The 15,298-nt window shown below is 50.1% G+C and overlaps 1 protein-coding gene across 1 annotated transcript; it reads left to right on the top strand.

Moving 5' to 3' along the window:
• The first annotated feature begins 24 nt into the window (after window positions 1-24).
• Window positions 25-15,139, top strand: UBFD1 (ubiquitin family domain containing 1). The gene is given in 9 exon segments (XM_027610301.2): window positions 25-218; window positions 403-732; window positions 1,645-1,853; window positions 4,490-4,555; window positions 4,713-4,818; window positions 8,671-8,683; window positions 8,685-8,716; window positions 8,719-8,750; window positions 11,221-15,139. Coding segments are annotated over 9 exon segments (924 nt in total). The 5' UTR covers window positions 25-193; the 3' UTR covers window positions 11,332-15,139.
• Window positions 15,140-15,298: the final 159 nt, after the last annotated feature.

Below are 15,298 nucleotides of genomic sequence, written 5' to 3'. Positions count from 1 at the left end.
CCCCTCGGCTCCCGAAAGCTAAAGCGTGGCAGGGGCCGGGCCGGGAAAGCGGAGGAGGCGGGTCTCCATAGAAACGTCCACCTGTTTCCGGCCAGTCTGTGCGAGATTAGGGGCTGCTGCGGGGGCCAATCTCAGCTAGCTCGCTTTTTCCCAGCGGTCTCTGCGGGAGTGGTGGGTGTTGTACACAATCATCATGGCGGCGGCCGGAGCCCCGGATGGTGAGTGTGGCGGGGGTGGCGAATGCCCGGGTTGGGCCCAGGTAAAGAGGGCCTCGGGGAGGGATGCGGCCCGGTCCGGTGGGGAGCAGCCTGGCTCGGGAGCGGAGGTCCAGCGGCGCCCGAGCGGCGTTCGGTCCCAGGCCCAGCCTGCGGCGAGCGCCCACCCCCCCCAACCCCCTTGCAGGCATGGAGGAACCTGGCATGGACACGGAGGCCGAGACTGTGGCGACCGAGGCCCCCGCGCGGCCCCTGAACTGCGTGGAGGCCGAAGCCGCGGCGGGGGCGGCGGCCGAGGACTCTTGCGCGGCGCGAGGTAGCCTGCAGCCGGCGCCGGCCCAGCCCCCTGGGGACCCTGCGGCCCAGGCCTCGGTCAGCAACGGCGAGGATGCGGGCGGCGGCGCGGGCAGGGAGCTGGTGGACTTGAAGATCATCTGGAATAAGACTAAACACGACGTGAAGTTCCCCCTCGATAGCACAGGCTCCGAACTAAAACAGAAGATTCACTCGATTACAGGTAATCGCAGTGGTACTGTTAGGGGACAAGGCAGCCTTTTCACCCCGCCTGCCGATTCCTAGTGCTCGCACTGTTAGGCACCACGCGGGCCACTCTTTGCATCCACTCCCTCAATGCTTGGAATGGTTCTCCGGAGTAAGTACTGGTATACCCATTATCCGGGTGGGGAAAATGAGACCCAAGATGATAGAGCTAGAAAGTGGCTGAGCCGAGATTCAGGCCCAGGTCTGACTCTTAGGCCCAGGCTTCTAATCAGTGCTGCTCTAGACATTTCTAATGAAAATCTGAAGCACGTGTTAAATTTATAGCTCCTAAACCCTTTTCTCTGGAGAGTTTGATTCAGTGGATCTGGAATGTGGCCAGGAATTCATTTTTAGCAAATATCTTGAGTAATTCTCATAAGAGAAATTTAGGAAACACTGCTGTTGACTATCATGCTCGCCCCTTCACAGATCCTCATATTTAGTTTTTAGTCTTGTTTTGTTTACAGTAATTCACCAACTGAAATGATTTCTTTTTTAAGCTTTCTCCATGTAGCCTGTGAGCACGTGGTAAAAACAAGAACCTTATCCTTATGGGTTTCTGTATCACTGAGGCCTGTGGATTCTCAGTATTTGCGTGATCAGAGGATTGAGGAACGACTGGGAATGAATGACAGCTAACATTATTGAACGATTACTTAATGCCAGACACTGCACTAAATATTCTGTTTGTTTTAATCCTTAAAAGAAGTCTACGCAGAAGGAAATGCTGCCATCACAATTATAAAATTTTGGAAACAGGCTCAGAGGTTGTCAGTTGCCTGAGCGCACAAAGGTGCTGGAACAGTATTCATCTCCAGGTCTGTTACCAAACGGCTCTGGTCCAGGTACATTTTTCATTCCTTTCTTTCACTGTCTTCCTTTTCCCAAGGTCTCCCTCCTGCCATGCAGAAAGTCATGTATAAGGGACTCGTCCCTGAGGATAAGACGTTGAGAGAAATAAAAGTGACCAGCGGAGCCAAGATCATGGTGGTCGGCTCCACAATAAATGATGTTTTAGCCGTAAACACACCCAAAGATGCTGCCCAACAGGATGCAAAGGCCGAAGAGAACAAGAAGGAACCACTCTGCAGGCAGAAAGTGAGTCTGTCATGTGATTGCTAGTCCTGGGAAGTTTGGGGCTTTGTCCTCTGGAGCCTTGGCTGGTTATATTCTCCCTAGAATAAGCTCCTTTTCGGACAGGGCCCATGATGGAAATTTATGGCAGCAGTTGGGTGCGGCTGACTGTTGAGTGGAGGTGACAACTACCTGAGATTTGCAACTTTGTCTCATCTGGCGGGTCAGTGTGTCTCAAGTCTCTTTACTTTAGGATAAGGCCTTTGTAAAGGCAGGCTTCAGACAAGTATTGAAAGGAATCAGATGTGCGTTTCTCTTTAGTGCCAGAGAAAAATGCCACCAGCAGAATGAACCGCCCCCATTTTGTACAAGTGCTTACATTTGTTTTTTGGTTTGTGGCTTCCCCCGAGTCAAGCCATTTCTGGATAGCCATAGAACTCCGCAGCTTTCAGAGGTTCCTCTAAAACTGACTTTTTCAGGAAGCCAAATGAAGCTGACTAGGAACATAACTACACTGGCTTTCGTTTTTTTTTTTTTCCCCTCGTGGTCCATGAAATGGGGACCTGATTTTTTATATCCTGTTGCTCATTTTGGATGGAAGAGATCCAGCCTTGTCTTGTGTTCCTTGTAGCGATTAAAATTCCTTTTCGTAATTAGGAAAAGTGAGAGTATTTTACCACAGAGGGAACTGGTTGGAAGAACTATCTCTTGCAACCTTTCTACCAGAGAACCCGCTCATTGTCATGGGGCCGCTTGGCTATGACTGGCAGCTTTCCAGGAAAACAGATATTCTCAACTTAACCTGTGTCCCAAGTAGTGTAGATCAATTTGGGGGTTTTTGTTTGTTTGTTGTGTTGTTTTGCTGGTTTTTAGTTTTGTGTTTTTAGAGTAGACCAGTTTGAACCAAGATTGATTTTAGTGACTCTAGGCACCAAGGCATATGGCTAATAGTGTGAGGAAGATACAGTTTTGTGTTACAGGCCCATGACCCTCTATGTGTGCTTTGCAAACCTGACTAGGCATCAAAACTTGACCAGAATTACTGTGACTGTCCATGTTTTGCTACAGAAACAATATGTTCGAATGACAAGGTACTGCCCCAGGTTCTACAGAGGATAACTTGTAACATGTTTTTAAACCGTATTGCTTTTGTAAAGTCCATAAGACTTGGGTTTTATAAAACTCAAAAACATTTACTTACAGGGTTTTAGATGAGGAGTTGTAAATCTGTATTAACATCTAAAAAGTATTTATTTGGACTCTTTCAGCCCCAAATATGGGGTCAAAATGTAACCAGTTGACTTCTTTTCCACTCCTCTGCCACATACATGAAATTGTCAAATGTGAGCATGTCAGAAGTGAGTGAGGGTTCCCACCAGTCACACCCTTGTAGCTTTATATGCTTCTTAAACATAGGTTTTGAGTTACTAATGGTAGCTTAACATCCTTAAAGCTGTTTTCCACAGTACAGGGAAAATTCTTCTCAAAGATCGTTGCGAGGTATGAGTCAAATTAAGCTGTTAATTTCTGCTGCTCTGTTTCATTGATGCTAGTTAGGAGTTAACACAGCCTAATGAGAAGGACCCGTTCTCCTGGCTTTTTGTCAGCTTGCTCAGGAATCTGGGGCTGCTCCGTATGGGGACCCTTTGCTAGCAGTCTGGCAGTATTGAGTTTATCCCTGCCAGAGGGTCTCTGCCGTGCCAGGGAGGGTTGGAAGTGGCTCATGACCACGTGGTGCTTCCATTTGGTGGAGTTGTTCCCTTTCACCTGCTTGCTGTGCCATAGTCTCAGTTTTACCGAATAGTGACCAGACAGTGACTTATAAAGCCGCCGGTGGAGAGTAGACAAGCTCAGGCATTTGGGCTGCTCAAGATCTGTTTTAGGGAGCCATGAGCCCAATGAGAACCCTTAACAAGCTGCCTCAAACCCTGGGGGGCGGGGGCGGGATCAGAGACTTGTTAACGTCAGTCTGTAGAGGAATTGGCATTTGTCTCGGAAATACGTCTCATGGCCTTCTGTGTAGCTGGGGTTGAGGGTGAGGTAGTGAGGAAGATTGCTACAGTAGTCTTGAGTTTCCATTTGTTGAAGAAATGCCCCTTGTAGGCAGTTAGGCTGATCATCAGCACTGTTTCTTTGGGAGTTTAAGTTGGCAGGGATGGCTGTCATTTTGTACCTACCAGGAGAATACCCTTTGCGGTTCTCTTTATCATGATGTTTATCCCTTTCAGTGGTAGTGTTTTTTTTTTTGGGGGGGGGGGGGCGGCCAGAGGAGGGGATAGTTTATTTGAATTAGCATCCGGAAGCCTTAGTTGCTCTAGAACTTTGATGTCTAACACAACAGCCACGTAAAGCGTAGTAAAATTCAGTAACATTGAGAATTTAGTCCCTCAGTTATGTTAGCCACCTTTCACGTGCTTCCTAGACCCGAGGGTCTCGTGGCTACTGTCTGAGACAGCACGGATGTAGGACATGTCTAGCATCAGAGACCTTGCCACTGGACAGCAGTGCTCTCTCATGTCAGAGGGACCCGTAATCTGTACACATTGAAAGCTCTTGACCCGAAACCTGAAGGCTTTTTTCCCTCTTTTTCAGAAAGGTAGTAACATGACTAAAATGCAGTCAGCTGTTTCAGTTATCATTTCTTCTGATTTATGTTCCAGCAACACAGGAAAGTGTTGGATAAAGGAAAACCCGAAGATGTGATGCCATCTGTTAAGGGTGCCCAGGTAAGCCGGACTCCTTTGTGAGCGTTGTAAAAACGCGCCAGGCCCCCTTCTGACTTCCTGAGGTTCCTGTGATCACGTCCTCCCATCCTGTCCCTGGTCCTTCCTTGTGTGTCTTTGTTTCTGATGCATGTCTCTCACTGCGCTCCCATGCCTCCAGGAGCGCTTGCCAACGGTACCCTTATCCGGCATGTACAACAAATCCGGAGGCAAAGTGAGACTCACCTTCAAGCTGGAACAAGATCAGCTGTGGATCGGCACTAAAGGTAGGCTCCCACTCCCGGCCCTTCCCGGCTCGCTGCCTCGGGCACCCAGCAGCATTTGGGCTTGGGTGCCACTCTGCTCCTCCTGAGGTCTCTCTCTTCACTGTGCTTTGCGTGCCCCTGGCTTTTTGTCTTTGCTTTTAGATGCTCACCTTCTGTCTGGACCCTTTTCCCTTCATTCTTTTCAGTCTTATGTCAGGGCCAGTCCATCAACAGTGGCTCTTCACTTGCACCCAAAACCAGAGGTCCCAGATGTGTAGCCTGAGGGTCAGGTGTGGCCCCCAGACCAGGGTTTTTTGGATATACCCACGTTCTGTAAAAATCAAAGAGATTTCACTTGATCTGACGTGGGGGTTTTTGGGCTTCTCTTGAAAAACAAACAAACAAACAAACAAAAAAAAGATGCAGGCATTCTGGACCTGCATTCTCACATGGCAGCGATCAGCTGGAGCCAAGTAGTAGGTTCAGATGAGCCATGCCACAGTCCTCACTGTCCGTTGTACCTCATATGGAGCCAGCTTTGTTCACGTAATGTCACCTGCCTGGCCCCTGGAGGTCAGAGTTTGTCCCTGTACTGGGTGCATTTTCCTAGTACCGTGGACCCACCCCTCCCTCCCCTACCTGTATGTGCTCTGCCTGTCTCCACCTACGCCTGCCTGTGCCTGGTGGGGCGGGCTTGCTGCTTGCTGTTGGCTGGGAATCGTCTCTGACTCTCCTCCCCCTCTATTCCCTCAGGTGGTTCAAAGTCTTGTCAGTTACGCTCCAGAATTATCTGTGTCCCTTTTTTTTTTTGCCACTCTGTTGTGCCAGTTAAGACTCTTAGCATCTTTAAACTTGGTTTGTTAAAGCAAGTTAACCTATTTCCCTGCCCTGTCTGTTTTGTTGTGTCCTACCCTCTTCCTCCTGGTTCCCATGCTCAGCAACCTTTGGCCTGGAAGAACCAAGTTCAAATGCCTAAACGTAGTGTCAGTGTTGTCAGATTTTGGACCTGGACTCCTACCCCGCTTGCCCCGTTACACGCTGTGGGCTTCAGCTGCACTAGCCTGCAATTTCAACCGTGCTCTGCACAGCCCCACGTCTTTGCTCCTGCCGGGCCCTTAACTTGGAATGCCTTCTTCCCATTCCTCATTGTTATAAAATTTCCAGAGCCCTACTTTAATGTTCTCTCCTAATGAAGCCTTCCCCAATGCCTCCCCACCCTCCAAATGAATTGCTGCCATTTCTGTTCATAGAGCGCTCCGTTTACATCCCCAGAGCATTCATTACTCTCTGACTTGTCTGTCCCCCTGTTAGATTCCCGGAGGGAACCGAACATGCCTAATTCACCTGGTTCTGGCCAGCACTGTAGGTATTCAGTGTTCGAGGTAAATGCTAAGAGAAGTACAGGGGGTCCCATCACATGAGGTTGACTGGTTTCAGGGACAGGCCATTCGGTTAGACTCTGCTTCGAGCGGGACCACAGACTTCCGGGAAGTAATGAGCGGGGGTGATGGGCGTGAGGCGTTTTCTCATTCCGAATGCCGACACAGGCATTCTGTCTGTCTCTGGCTGGTCCATAAAGTGAACAAAGACGGAATGCCAAAAGCGCAGGAGTTTTCTCACGATTTTATGGTAACTTGTTGTATGTCCTCCCTTTCACCTTGACTATAACTGCATGGTCAGAGCAAGCGTTGCAGAACACGTAAGGGCTTCCCGGTTTCCCACGGGCCTTCAGACCCTTTCCCAGGTCCTGCAGTCCGTGCTCGTCCACCGTGAGTTGTCCTGCCTCTGTTGGCCCCTTCCTTGGCCGTGACTTTGCGGGCGATTTTGCTTAGTTCTCTGTCATTGCGCTGACTTGCCCAATTCCTGCCTCTTCCTCCATTTCCGCTTTCTCTTCCGGCAGTGTACTGGAAGGCCAGTGCTGAGGCGGATGTAGGAAGTCACCTGCGGGCCGCAAGGCTAGGTGTGGGCCGGGGAGGCCGGGGAGGACTCCGGCTGTAAGTGCTCGTTGGTTCCTCAGGGAACGTTTCCGTGGTAGAGACCGTGTAGGAAGCACGTCCTCACTGCAGGCCCGAAGTGGAAACCTCCCGTACCTGGGGCGGAGGTGTTCTCTCAGCTCAGAGGAGTTGCTGCTTTCCCGCTTTGGCACAAAGCACTCGAAAGAATCGTGACAGGTTGGGGTTTCAGAGCTATTGACAGCCCTCCTTCCTCACCAGCCTGATGAAAGAGCACGGCCAAGAGTGCCGTCTTCACGGGCGACAGGGCCGAGAGTTTTGCTCTCAGGGAGGCTGCTGTAGTTATGTGCGTCAGGCAGTGTTCCCACTGGCCCAGGAGTCTTGTCCTCTGACATCCTGAACACCCTCCCAGCAGGACAGCCTGTTCTGGGAGTTGGCCACCAGCCACCGGCTTCACCTTTCCGCTGGCGAGAAGCTGCTGCGGGACGGCCATCCCGGCAGCTGGTTGGCCTCTTTCTTGCAAGTGGGGTGTTTCGCGGAGTGACACTCAAGGCTCCTACTTGCAGCTTCAGCTCTGTCCGTGGTAGCGAGAGTAAGGCCCGGCAGCGAGCAGAACCAGCTTCAGGCAGGAAACGTGGATGGGCCAAGCCGCGGGGGGGCGCGGGGGCATGCGCCCTGTGTGGAGGGGCGTCCAGCCTGATCAAGCTCATCGCCTGTCACTCAGGAATGTGGGCCCAGGATCGAGTTTTCAAGAGAAGCCAGAATGTATCTTTTTGTGTGAAATCTTAGGACATTTCAAGGTGGCTGGTGTTTTAAAAGTTTCAATCTTAAAAACAGCTGCTGGTCAGGTCCTGCCTGTGGGTCACTGTTCTAGAGCCACTGAAAGTCACAACCCAAATGGACACCTTCACATCCATTCTGCCCACCCCCCATTTTTCAGACACCAAGGCTCACGGAATGGAAGTAAAATGTCTCGAGTCAGCAGCTAGACTAGAGCCCAGGCCTCTAAATTCCGGGTCTGTTTGGTCAACTCATCCATTGGCAGATTCTCTCTTTTCCAGAATTTTCTTTCTGCAAAGGCTGTCCTGGGTTTTTTTCCGACTTGGCTTAACTTTGCTGAGAACTTCCCCATCCCCGCTGCGTCTGCTGCTCCCTGGGGAGGGGTGGTTCTTGTTGCGCAGGCACTGCGCCCCCTCCCGCCTTCATGCCCCACCCTGCGGCACTGGCCTCACTTCCTGCAGGCTCCTCTCCTGCCATCCCTCACTGCCGCCTCTTTCTTACCTGCCACCCTTGAACTTGCTGCAAAATGTCTTCTGACCCCCCTGTAATAAGTGATACTTTGAGGGTCGATCACAAGAGGTTGTAAATGTTTCAAGAGCACTTCCTCAGGTGTGTGTATGTGGAGGGTTGGGGGGCTGGGAGAGGGGAAGGGGTGGGGGAGGGCAAGTGAGGAGGAGGGTGGAATAGAAACGAGTTGAAAGCCCCACGCACTCCCTGCCTGTGCTAGCCACAGGGGCATGCTGTTGCCTCTGCTCTTGGTCCTCTTGACTGCCCTGCCCCAGGCGCCAAAGACCTTAGCCAGTGCTGGGCTCCGGCAGGAAGGCTGCAGTGGGAATCCTTGGGTGTTTATAAATTGTCAAACTTTAAAAAAATAACACCAGGAAAGCGCTCTCTCTGTTCTCAGAGACCTTTAATATATGCCATGGCAAGTCCTGTTCCCCATTTGCTTCCAAGAAGTTCCCAACTACCAAGCAGAGCTCTGTGGGTGTGCTGGTCAGACGACCTTGTCCCATCGTCCTTAGAGCACGTGGGAGACTTGGGATTACAGTAGATCCCAGAGCACCAACCTAATGAGGGACTGCTGAGTCACAGGAGTGGACAGGAGGGCCTTTGAGTAATCACTGTAATCCCTCTCAACTAGAGCGGACTGAGAAATGCCATGGGCTCCATTAAAAATGTGGTCAGTGAACTATCGAAGGACATGAAGACTACCACATGATGGTAAGTAGCCCGGCGTGGTTTAGCCTCTCACTGCACTCCCACTTCTCATCTAGCAGGGAACGGAGTTTTAACTGAGCTTTCTTAACGGACGAAGAAACTCAATATTCAGAAGACGCATGGTTTTAAGACCCTCACGTTTTCTTCATCTCCTTAGAACTCAATCCATGACCTATTCCTAAGTTTATTTTTGCAACGCCCACCCACCCCCCATCAGTTTAAAGGGGATATGTTTTTATATCTTTACCTTCCTCTCATTTGTAATATTTTTGTCGTTAGTCAGGAAAATAAATACAAGGAGGAGGATTGGCTTGTGGGTTTTCATTTTAACTTTTGTCCTGTGTATAAAACAAAATCTCCACTAGCCTTGGCATTTGTGAGGACACAGGCGGTCCGCTTCTGTGGCACTGGTGCTCTTCTCAGGCGCAGCCATCAGGGTGGCTGAGGACACCGTGGGGAGGACGGAGTCTGGGGTCATCATTCCACATGGAGGTTTATTCTAAAGAGAGCAGGCTGTTCTTTCCCGAGATAGATTGTTTGGAGGCATTCCCCGAGTTTGTGCAGAACAAAGCCAAGAATTCAGTGATGCGGGCACAGAGAATGTTCACTGTTCAGGCAAACCCCTGAGTTTTCCCAGCATGGTAGGAGAGGCCACTTTAGAAGTGAAGTTTTGTTGCCTAAACTCCGAAGTTACTCTGACAGGGGCCTGACCAGAAGCCAGGAATGGGGGTGGGGGCAGGGCCTGCCTGCCATTCTCCATCCGAGGAGGCGGGGTTTTTAGCGGGCAGCCAATGGCGCGCCCCGTTCCAGGGATGAGGAGCAGCCGGTGGCTTGACCTGTGCATCGGGGGTTTAAAAGGTCCCCTGCAGAGGGAGGTGTTGGCAGGTCCCAGGGAAAAGGGGGGTCTGGTGTTACCGAAGTTCTCTCTGGGCAGATGGCAGCTCCCCTCTCTTGCCTGTTGGTGTCTGTCCACTCAGAGGCGCTGACAGCCAGGCCACGGTTAGGGTTGCAGTCCCGGGGCCGCAGGGCTCCCGGGTGTCCTGGGAGTGATGATGTCACTGGGCTGCTTGCAGGCCCTCTGGCGGCCCTCCCACCCCTGTCCTTAAAGAAGGATCTCAGACAGACTTGTTCTGCCTACTCGGTCATTTTTCCCATCTACGAAGTCGGCTTCTGGATGTTTTCAGCCAGGCCCCTTCACTCCCTTTTGAAACGTTCATCTGACCTGTGTTGCCCATGACATTCGCAGCCCCCACTTTTCAAGCAGCCTGGTGAGTGGGATTCCAGCAAGTTGAAGGGACCATTTCAGACATCCTTAAAGAAATCAGTTTGGATGGTTGATGTTTTAAACATTCAGTTCAAATGCTTGTTTCTCTGTCGGGTCATTTGTGGCAGAGAGGAGTGCTGATAGTCTCTTCTCTTTACTAAAGGACGTGAAGTGGCACCTTGATCTCTGTGTAAATGAAAGTAACTGCTCATTTTGCAGATGCCATTTCAATAGCTAGATTAATGGTATCATAGCTCACACCAGAGAGGGTTGGCTGTGCTTTTCATTCTTAGGGAAATGTTTAAAAATGCAGAAGAGAACAGAGAAGAGTAGAACAAACCCATATATCCATCACCAAGAAACGAGTGTTGTAAATATTTCGTGAATTGCTTTAAACCGTTTTTTTTTTTTTAAATAAAAGAAAACCTACCAACGGCAAATATGTCCCCATTGTCTTCCCCTCCCCCCATTACTATGAGCATGATTTCTCATGTGAGTCCTTCCCAGCTCTCTGCTTTTGTTTTCGTATAAAATCCATGAACAAGATACAGTATTGTTCTGTGTTTTTCAGTTTTCATAAATGGTAACATGGTATGTATCGTTCTGCAACCTGCTCTTTTTGGTTCGACATTGTGATCTGTCCATATTAACTGTAGATCCAGTTCATACCCTTTGAAAAATAATCCACATTCGTCGAATAGGGCATGTCACTCTTAATTTTGCGTTCCCTTACTGTAGATAGGTAGGTTTCCAGGTTGTTAACCAGTTGTGACGGTGCTGCTGTGAACATAGATTTATTCCTTTGTGCATGTGTGACAGTGTTTCTAGGGCAGTGGTTCTCAAACTGGTCTGTGTATCAGTAGTACCACGTCGGCCTGGGATCTTGTTAGAAGCACAAATTCTCAGGCCCCAGACCTCCCAAATCAGATGCTAAGGGGGTGGAGCCCAACAGTCTGTTCTAACAAGCCTTCCAGATGGTTCTGATGCACACGCAAGTTTGGGAGCCACTGCTTTAGGGTCGGCTGTTGCTTAACTCTGCCACCACCCTTTTCGGGGGAAGGGGGGGACAGGAGAATGCTCCCGTGTGCACAGTGTTTCCCCCTTCCCTTAGTTTTAATTCACTTCTCCGCCCTCCCCCGTGTTTGTCATGCTGCCTGCTCGGTCTCCCAACCTCTGAAGTACCGCTTGGTTTTCCTTTTTCCCTTCCAGGCGTTTCAGTTGGGCCCCACGGAAGCCTCTTACTACTGGGTGTACTGGGTCCCAACTCAATATGTGGATGCAATCAAAGACACTGTGCTGGGGAAGTGGCAGTATTTTTGAAAGCACTTTCACCTCTGGCCCAGGAGACTGACCCAAAGTGAAGGACATTGCTGGGAGAGGCCTGCAGCATCCCTGGATTTCAGAGTTCTGGGACTTTGTTCAAAAACAAAAAAACCTATATCCACTCTAAGGCGATGTGGTGACTGAAGCCAGAGGTGATGTACTTTCACCATTAGCTTAATTTTAACTTAAAATCACCGGTTCCCTTTTCTGGCAGTCAGCTTCATACCATTTTTAAAGTCCATACGGTGGAAATCAATAAATCTGAGTTCCGAGCACGTTGTGTGGAATACTCTTCGGTGTGTTTGAGAGTAGATCTGCCAGTTTTGTTTAGAAAGGAATGATCAAAAGCTTGCTGGTTTCCTTTTTTATTTTTATTTTTTTTTAAGGCGATTTCAACTGAAATATTTTCATAAATCTTCGGTTGCAAACATTTGGACTGCGTTGTGATGAATTGGGTTTTGGTTTTGTTTTTTTTTCCATATAAAATTGTATGCAAAATGAGGGGGGGTTAGTAAGCCATATTTTTCTGTCCATGGATTCAGATTTAATTTTTTTCCCTTTTGTATGTTCTCACTTCCTAGATTTGAATTTTTGTTTTAAAAACCCAAAGATGTCAGTTCCTGGTTTTGTACCTCATCGATGCTTCCTCTCCTGGCCTCCCTCCCACCATGTTGCTGCTCGAGAACGCACGGCGGGAGAGGAAGAGCTGTTGGGTCTAGGGCAGGGAGCTCTCGTGCCTGCTGTGCTGGGTGTCGAGCAGCCGAGTATCTCACAGTGACTCCCGTCCAAACGGCTTGCCCCTTGGGCCGCGGTCTCTGGGGAGTTCCACCTGCTGGTGTCCTGGTTGTCTGGTGCCCTCCCTGATTTGGCTCTGAGGCCCAGCCTGGCATGGGTGTGTCTGGGCTGCGCTGCCCAAAAGCCACAGCTCCCAGGCCGACAAAGACCTCTTCAATGAGGAGCTGGATGGAAGCACGTTTCTATGGCCATATAACCTCAGGCCCAGATCCTTCTTTCTTTCGAAATTCCGAGAAATTCTTAAGCAGTCCAACGATTATTTCAATTACTGCTTCTCCATTTGGTCCTTCTGCTCATGCATTATGTTCAAGTGTCCTTCATCCCAGGTTCAGAGATGCTGCCTTTCTCAATAAAAGATCTGTTGACCTAGTGGGTTGGCCGATGTACTTAAACATCGAAAATGGGATAAATTGCTTTTGTGATTAGCTCACCCTCTTCTGGTTTTAGCCCTTATGTTCTTGGTACACGTGAGCTTCTGTTGTCTCCCTATGGCTCGATCGACTCGGACACGAGGGCGAGTCTTTTGGTGAATGATGCCCTTTGTGCTCTTTGCTGTTTCTCTGCTGGCTGTCTTTGCAATTCTCCTCTCCCTGGCTGCAGGCTCTCATAGTAAGGTTTGGCGAGAGATTTTCCAAACTTCACATTCTGGATTCTAGGCTGTTCCCCCTCATCCTGTGAAATGTAATTAGCATGTGTTCACCTAAGATGACTATTCCTTGTGAGCCAGTTAATGGTGATACTCTACGCCCTTCCCTTCCAAGCTGTAGTTCAGGAATCCAGCCCATGTAGACAGACTTGTGCTTTTCACGGTGTAGCCCTTGCCCAGTTACACATCTGGGCAGGGAACTCTACTCTTGCTTTTGTGGGGGCATACGTACCTATGTGAAGTGTAGCGTCCAAGAAACCGCCTGCTTGTCACCCGTTGAAGAAGGAGCAGTCACTGCGCTTTTCTGTCCCCGTTGGCCTGCAGTTTCTGGAGAAGAAGAGCTTCTGTGCTACTTGTCAGAGCCTCCTCTGCAGCGGACGGGTCTGCGGAGGAAACGATGTCATAGCAAGCAGAGGGTCCTCTTGGTCTGAACACTGCCCTTTTTGTTGGCCAGTGCTCCGTCCTGGAGACGTGTCCTGACAGTGCCACACACCCACCTTTGTTCTCGCAAAGCAGGTGTCTCCGTCCCCAGACTGGCCTCACAGTGCTGCTCTCAGAGGCCCTTCCCACCAGGTCTCCTTGTTTGCCCTGTTCCATGGCTTCCTGTGCTGTCTTGCCCCTCCCCCTCCAGTGAGAGCGTGTATGTCCCCTTATCTGCCTGCTCCCCAAGGGCCAAACCGCTTCTCACTCGGGCTGCTGTCATTTCTAGACAGGACCAAAGCCTGCGTGAGCCTTTTTATTTTACGTAAAATGGTGCTTTTTTTCCTTACTTCAAGATACTATATATAAATAATAATGTCAACGACATCTTTTCGTACAGAGCCGTTGGAGTATTATTTTACAGAGCTCAGTAAATTTGCTAGAACGATCTCGAGCTCTGGCTCCTGACCCTGTCTGCATGGAGACCTTGCTGGGAGCCCTCGGGAGAGCAGAGGTGGACAGCACCAGAAGCCACTGGGAGGAGTATTGGACTTAGATCCATGTCTGGGTCACAGCAGTATTCACGGTTTTTCCCTCGGTCCATGAGCGGTCTCTTCCTAACCTTGTTTATGGTCTAGAATGTTCTGACTAAATCTGTGTTAGCAAATTGAAGTCTCGTACCCCTCGGTGGCATCACAGTGTTAATTTGTCCTCAGGATTGTTTCCGTGCAGTCCCTTTGCTGGGGCCGTGCCCTCCCTCACCGTGGCAGAGGACATGCATCAGGACGAGCTGGTCCCCAGGAGGGGCTCGGCGCGCGGGGAGCCAGGCTCATCCTCTCTTCGCTTTTGGGGCGCTTCTCCACGCCTCCCGAGGGCCTGCTTCCTCCTCCAGGGTTTGTGCTGGCGGTCGTCCTGCGGGGCTTTGCTCACAGACGGCAGGCCTTTCTTCCCTCCCAGAGACCACTTGGCAGAGCGATGACCAGGTCATCCCGGCCAGGCCCGCGCAGCTCTGGTTCTGTCAGTCCGGTCCTCTGAAAAGCCGACTCATGAGCTGCCGGAACTCTCCTGTATGGAGTGTTTTCACTGAAGCTGGGCCTTTTGCAAGTAGCGTTCACTCTTTTTAGATGCAATTGAACTGAGCTAAGGATGCTCTTGTGGACACGGTGGGGGCCAGTGAGGCCCAGTAGGCTCCTTAGTTGCTGCTCTGTCTTACGAGGGCCAAAGAGACCAACTCTGCCACTTTGCCACGTCTCAGAAAAGTTGCCATATTTCAGCCGGAAGGGACTTGCTTTCCTCTTTTCCTTACTTTAACCATGTGCCTGGAGGAGCCGTCCTGGGCTCTTGCACTTGGCCCACCCTTTCTTTGCTGGGGCAGCGAAGGGGAAGGGATAGACTCCGTGTGCCAGGGCCGTGCAAGGGCAGGCTTGCTTTCCACCCCATCTTCTTCTGAGGGAGACCTTTCTCTTGCTCTTTGCTGCTCTCTTCATGCCTGTTGTCTTGGAAAAGGATGGTCCCTTTGTCTGAAGGCTTTGTGAGGAAGTCCTCTCCAGGGAGGAGGGGCACCTGTTTCCTAATAGGGCCGAGTGGCCTCTCCGAAGTTACAGGTGGTCAGGAGCCCTCCGAAGTGCAGAACATCTGGCACCTCGACCGGCCAGGCTGGGTGGTTCTACTGCTCTCTCAGTTTCTAGAAACCTCCTTCCTTTTCTTTCTTAAAGAGTTCTGCAGAATTATTTGACAATATACGTAAGTACCATGTTTTCTTGTGGTGTGCGCTCTGTCCTGGTTTCTGTTTTTAAATCAAATGCCTGTTTGGGAGGAGATGAACGTATTTAGTCTATTAGATCTGCGCTGCTGGACTTTTTTTTAAAGTGTAATCTTGACTAGCTGTCTTATTGTTTATCCTGTAAGATTAGTCTATCAATTAAAGTTTGATAATTAATTGCGTCTCCTTTTCCTTTCAGTTTTTCATGCGCCTGATCCGTACTGGGCATTGCCCGATATTTGGGACTGGGCCCCGGGCCTGTTTTTTTGCTGCTGTGGTCTGCTATAGTACTGTCTTATGTATTTGGCTTTAAGTATACCCAAATTTGTTCCTGTGCAAAA

Source organism: Zalophus californianus, chromosome 10, assembly GCF_009762305.2.
Source record: "Zalophus californianus isolate mZalCal1 chromosome 10, mZalCal1.pri.v2, whole genome shotgun sequence".
Classification (NCBI taxonomy): domain Eukaryota; kingdom Metazoa; phylum Chordata; class Mammalia; order Carnivora; family Otariidae; genus Zalophus; species Zalophus californianus.
The sequence above is the reverse complement of the archived record's forward strand: the minus strand, read 5'-3'. Positions and strand labels throughout refer to the sequence as shown.